The sequence below is a fragment of the Microtus ochrogaster genome, unplaced genomic scaffold (genome assembly GCF_000317375.1).
Source record: "Microtus ochrogaster isolate Prairie Vole_2 unplaced genomic scaffold, MicOch1.0 UNK32, whole genome shotgun sequence".
NCBI classification, from domain to species: Eukaryota; Metazoa; Chordata; class Mammalia; order Rodentia; family Cricetidae; genus Microtus; species Microtus ochrogaster.
Genome location: NW_004949130.1, coordinates 328,147 through 334,088, shown reverse-complemented (window position 1 = coordinate 334,088; position 5,942 = coordinate 328,147). Strand labels below are relative to the sequence as shown.

The window sequence follows — 5,942 nt, the reverse complement described above, 5'->3', positions numbered from 1 at the left end:
GTTACAGTTTAAAACTTTTTAAGACTGACTTGATGAAACTGATACAGTTTCATTTGGGTCTTCTGCAGAAAACACTGACACACTGTTGGACACTTTTTCTTTGCTTCTACCATCATGGCAGGATTTTAAATAGGGGGGAACCTATTTAAAAGGAACAAATACATAAAAGTAGGCTCAAAATAAGTTCATGAACATGGAACGTTATTTAATGACAGAACACTTGAAGTTACATGTCGAAAGACACAACAGTCCTACAAGGAGGCTTGCATCTGGAGGTTAGCACAGAAAGCCTTGCTTAGGTGGCAGCTAAGGAGGAGAAACGGTGCTCCTAGGGGTGGGTGCGAAGTGAGGTTTGGCTTGGGAGTTGGCTGGTCAGGAAGGAAAAGACATTTTTAAGTACAAAATATGTGTACAGATGATCAAATTGGCTAGAAAAACATATTTTTAGGAAGTCTTTCAAACTTAGTTCCCTGTTCTAAATTACCCATTAATGGATTCAAGCTCACCCCTTTATCATTAAAATACATATTTCATAAAACTTTGACAGTGGCACTGCTCTAGTTACAGCTCCGACTTTTCTAGGACATAATTTCACTTTGTTTAAGCAAGAATTCATTAAAGAAGCTATAAATAACCTTTAAATATTTAGCCATGAATAGAGGGGTGGACTGGGGTTGATGGCTTATTTTAGTACTAATGCAGAATGCTTTTTAAAAGCTACATTTTAGCATGCATCAAGCTAATGATCAACGCTTGCACTGTAATGGTCAACCTGAGACTGAATGTCTCTTTAAGGCGTTTGGCTACAAGTAAATACAATATTTTATTTTTTTTACTGGTAGCAAAGCAGCCTTGAAGAATGAAATTATGAGGAAGATTGAAAACATTAAAGAAAAATCTTTATTTTAAAACTATTCTTTTTAAAGCATCTAGACAAACTTTTCTCTCCCAAAAGATAATCCCAGTAAAGACTGTACGCACAGGGAAAAGGAGGTACTTGAGGGATTTTAAGAATTCAAGAAATCTGTGGTGTGGCTGTATAGCATATACACAAATCAAAGACAGTTTTACACACAATTCTAAACCAGGAAGTTCACAACATTTTAGAAACCAAGTTTCATAAAAATTTTACTTGCCAAAAAAAAAAAAAAAAAAAGTTGTACAAAATATTCTTCTAGTCAAAATTTTCCATAGGGTTTGTGTAGCTTCTTGCCTTAAACATTACAGAATGACATTCAAAGGAAGTTTTTCAAAGAACCACCTAGCTGTGAAACCTACAAGATGTAGATTTTTTAAAGTGCCTTTAACATGTGAAAGCAAGTAATATAATTGTTGAATCTATTTGAAAATTTAAAAGTTTCTTTAACACAGCCCATATGGCAAGCACAACATCACAGCTGGTACAAAACTGCCTGCGTTTAGTTGAAAACACAAAAACAATGCACGACAGTATTCTTTGAGAAGTAAATCGAAACGCTACTACTGCATCCTAAGGCCAATTAGACAGTGTTCCGAGAATTAACAAAGGCAGCAGAATTTTACAGTATTCAAGCATTTACTTTAACTTTTTAAATGTCACTGATAAAGGTAAGAGAACTGTTGCCAAGTAGGATGTCTTCCCACTCCAGGGGCTAATCTGCTGCATGTCCTAAAGTGAAGCTTGAGCTGCAGAAGATGAAGCCCATGCCCTCTCTAGTTTCTCTGCTGCAATCTGGCAGCTTTGAACTTGGAAACTCTCTTTGCAGGCTCTTCCGATGCTTCTGACAGAACTTCTTTTCGCTCTGGAATAGTGGGTAGGGCGTGATGAGCAATGGCTGAGTGTGGTGTTAAGGAGGGCGATGAAAATTCCTTTTCTATTACAGTTCCAGAAAAAGCCTGTAAGACAAAAATGTATACTGTTAAATATAAATAAAATGAACACAAAAATCTTTACGCTCTATTACCAAGACTTTTTTATAAACTAAAACTAAAGTAACAGTAATTTTGGGTAATAAACATCAAAATATTGATTGCTCAGAGAAACAAAATAATATTATTTTTCTTTTCTATTTTTGTTCTTTGTTTTTTGAGACAGGGTCTCTCTGTGTAGCCTTGGCTGTCCTCAAACTAGGAGATCCACCTGCCTGGGATTAAAGGCATGTGCCACCACCACTCAGCTTAACATTATTTTTCTTAATTACACTATCAAGTACACAGATTTTTTTTTTAATAGTGAAAATATAAGGAAACAAAATGTAAGCTGTGTGTGGTGGCTCATGTCTTTAATCCCCGCACTCAGGAGGCAAAGGCAGGCGGATTTCTTTAAGTTCGAGATCAGTCTAGTCTACAGAGTTCCAAGACAGCCAGCACTACACAGAGAGACCCTGCCTCAAAAAAAAAGGGGGGAGGGAAGCACTCTTCTGTCTTGGAAAACACAAATGACAAATAAAGTCCCCCCAAAACACTTCATTTTCTCCAGCTCGCTGTCAAACATCTAGTAAACACAGAAGCTACAATGGTGTAAACGAGGCTTCTGGCCAGGCTACCTTGCTTCTGCTGCCTGACAGTCAAAAGCTTCATTTCACCAATGCTGATATTTCACTTGTGGGCTCATTCATTTAAGTTTTTAAGTTCTGTCTTTATTACACTTTGCCTACACTTTTTGAAGGAGATTGGTAAAAACTAAAAAAAAAAACCAAAACCCAAAAACAAAAGTAACTCAGAACACCTTTCAAAATTCTAGAATAATCAATCCAATGACACAAATCAGACAGGTCACCAAAAACAAACACACACTCTTTCACTGTGGCTGAGTGTTTGTGGAACATCATCTCATCAAAATCAACTATATTCAACTGGAATGAGACTGAGTGACACACAAATCACCAGGATGTCTTATGTGTCTTTTTATATCAAGAAAAATGAAGACCCAGGAGTCACTTTTTAAAACTGTCTCATATTTGGAACCTCTCCCTTGCTAAGAATTTAAGCATAAACTGAAAGTTTTGTCTACCAAGTATTGAAAATTAAGGGAACATATCACTGAGTTTAGAAACCACTGTCAGCTCTTTGGCACTTTGGCTCAAGTAGTTCACTTCTTCCTACACCTAACTTCTTCTTTTTCTTTCTTTTTTTGGTGAAACTGTGATGTTCCACGATGTACCTGTCCGGGTCAGAGGACAACTTGTAAGAGCTGATTATTTACTTCCATATGTGGGTTCCTGAGATCAAACTCGGGTTTGTCAGCAGGCACCTTGAACCACAGAGCCCTTCACTCCACTGGCTGGCTCTCCTGTACTGTCTCTTTAAGACTTTCTGTTGCTTTGCTTCTCTCCACCCCACTGTTCTCCAGCTCATCCCACCATACAGAAAGCACCTGCCTCACAGCATCTGAGGCTGAGCTGGCAAGGTCAGAACACTAACTTCTAAACACTCCATGTCATCATGATGAGCATGAAGCCTCCAGATTATCTTAAAAAATGTGTCTGAAAAAGCACAAACTGGGGATTAATGGGATCCTCTTTGAATTTTTAGAATAAACCACAAAGACTAGGCCTGTAGGCTATAAACACAGAACTAAGACACAGACCTCAGACACTCCTGAAGGCAAAAGCTTCTTGGGGTGGTTTTCTTGGGGTTCTTCTGAAATGCTGGCACTGGCATCAGTGCCCGGGGCCTCCTCCCAGCTGACGCTCCTCAGAACAGCCCTCCGGTCGTCCACATCAGCAGCGCTGCTCTCGCTCGTGTCGCTGCAGACACTGTTCTCTCTGCTGCGCGACTTCAGGATCGACTTCCGAGGGACATATTCTCCATTCACAACGTCCACGAAGACCCTACAGCAGTCCAGAAACTCATCTCACTGTAAGGGCTCATAACTGAGAAGAACTGCACAAGATTTCTTGATTTTCTATAAATTAATCTAAGATTTGTTTTTTGAGTTTATTTGAGATAGTGTCTCACATAGCTGAGCCTCCTCTTCCCAAGTGCTTGAGTCACATGTCTCACTATGCCCAATTGAGTTTTCTCGCTAAAATGTCTCTTCTAAAATGTCAAGAAGTAAGTTTGCCACTTCACCAAATGTACCTTATTTACTTTCAAAGATGAATTTGGGCCCAAATAAAATATAGTTATGTTACTTATAAATATGTTCCAGGTGAAAACAGCTTGATTTGCCAAAAATTTTATACACATCTACTTCAAAACATTAGGAATTTTCACCAGTTTGCAAATATGGGTCATAAAATGGTAGGTGATTTCAAGCTGCTCCCCGCTGACAGGTGAAATACAGGACAAGCTCATGACAGTTGTGGCAGGTAAGTTCTACAAGGAATACCAGCCTCCAACTCTCCAGTGACACATGAAGAGGACTACAAGGAAGAAAGCACCCAGGACCATCCCTCACCTGTAAATATCAGCGGGGCTCCTGATGGCAGGCAGCTCATGAGTAGCATGGCTGCCAGAACTACTCTTTCGTTTCCGTTTGGCTTCCTCCTTCTTTTCACTGAATTTTAAGGTGGTATTTTTCCCAGTGTTTATTCGAACCTAAAATTGGTTCATGAAGAAAAATAAAATCCAAAACTTTCAGAAAAAAAAGCAAATAAACCATATAGTTATCAGCAAGAGACACAGCTAACATTTTTTGGCACTGAAATTATGTATGTGACCAAGTCTGACTCTTGTGCCACATTTCCACAACACTGCATCTCCTTCAACAGCCTATTCTATCACCAGTGTCTTTACCATTGTATGAAAAGCAAAATACATTTAAACTAAATTCCATACTGATTATAAGCTTCGCCTCCCTTGCCTTCACCTTACAAATGCATTTGTGGCTTAATCCTTGTGCCGCTAGCCTGAGTCACAAGTACAACAGCAGATAACGCTTAACTGTCTGAACTGCTTAAATACCGCTAACTTCAGAAAACAAATCAGACTAAGAAAAAGCTAAATGTGCTCAAGACCATAAGCTACTCTTCTGTGCTGGTCTGGCATTTACATCACCCTTTCTGTAACAGTCCTTCTAAGAGTGTGTGTTTGGCTTTATCTAATGAATTAAGAAAAACTGAAAGCACGGGGAGAGGAGAATCAACAATGCTTCAGTTTCAATCAAAACATTCCAAAGACCCTTTAGCTATGAATTAAGATAAAATACACATAATTATTTCACTTTCTAATAGGACAGGGATAACTAAAGCTTAAGAAATATCACGTAAGCAATAAGATGTCTCCTTACATAATAATCAGATACTGCAGACTGCCATACTGACCAGTGGGGAGGTGACTCACAGCTGACCAACTCTGCCTTACAGGCCTTCATATTCTACAACACACATCCCAGGCCCCTCAGCACAGTACACAGAGCAGAGGGAAGGTGGGTGGGGGGTAGATTGATGGTAGCAGACCCTTCATTCACAGCTAGTCCACTTTCAACTATTTTAAATATTGGGCTTCTACAGTTAGGTATGGAAAAACAAAGGCTTCAGCTCAGTACTAAAGCAAAGTTTGACACAATGGATCACAAGATCTCTAGTCAATCTCAGTTCCAAAATGCTGAAATTCTAAACCCATCATTACACATCTATATTTAATTTGTCAAAAAAGGACCCGTTTTTCATTTTTCTCCCCCAAATTTTTCCTTGTTGCTCAGGATACCCCACTTGATGCCCACATAAAACAACAACCTGGTGTGTGTGTGTGTGTGTGTGTGTGTGTGTGTGTGTGTGTGTGTGTGTGTGTTTAATAAATACTAGTCTTATAGCCATTTCCAGATCCAAAAGCAAACCAAATTCCCAAATTTAAAAATTCAATCTTTAGGGGCAGGAGAGATGGCTCAGTGGTTAAGAGCATTGCCTGCTCTTCCTGAGGTTCTGAGTTCAATTCCCAGCAACCACATGGTGGCTCACAACCATCTGTAAAGAGGTCTGGTGCCCTCTTCTGGCCTGCAGGCATACACACAGACAGAA

At 39.3% G+C, this 5,942-nt stretch overlaps 1 protein-coding gene across 1 annotated transcript in view; it reads right to left on the bottom strand.

Annotated features, from left to right (window-relative positions):
* Positions 1-882: 882 nt before the first annotated feature.
* Uri1 (URI1, prefoldin like chaperone) overlaps positions 883-5,942 on the bottom strand; it is a 57,661-nt gene continuing 52,601 nt past the window's right edge. Inside the window, exons 9-11 of the mRNA XM_005368406.2 lie at positions 4,382-4,521; positions 3,569-3,812; positions 883-1,875 (exon numbers count right to left, since the gene is read on the bottom strand). Coding sequence (XP_005368463.1) covers positions 1,693-1,875; positions 3,569-3,812; positions 4,382-4,521 — 567 coding nt within the window. The 3' untranslated portion in view covers positions 883-1,692. The remainder of the gene's footprint in view (positions 1,876-3,568; positions 3,813-4,381; positions 4,522-5,942) is intronic.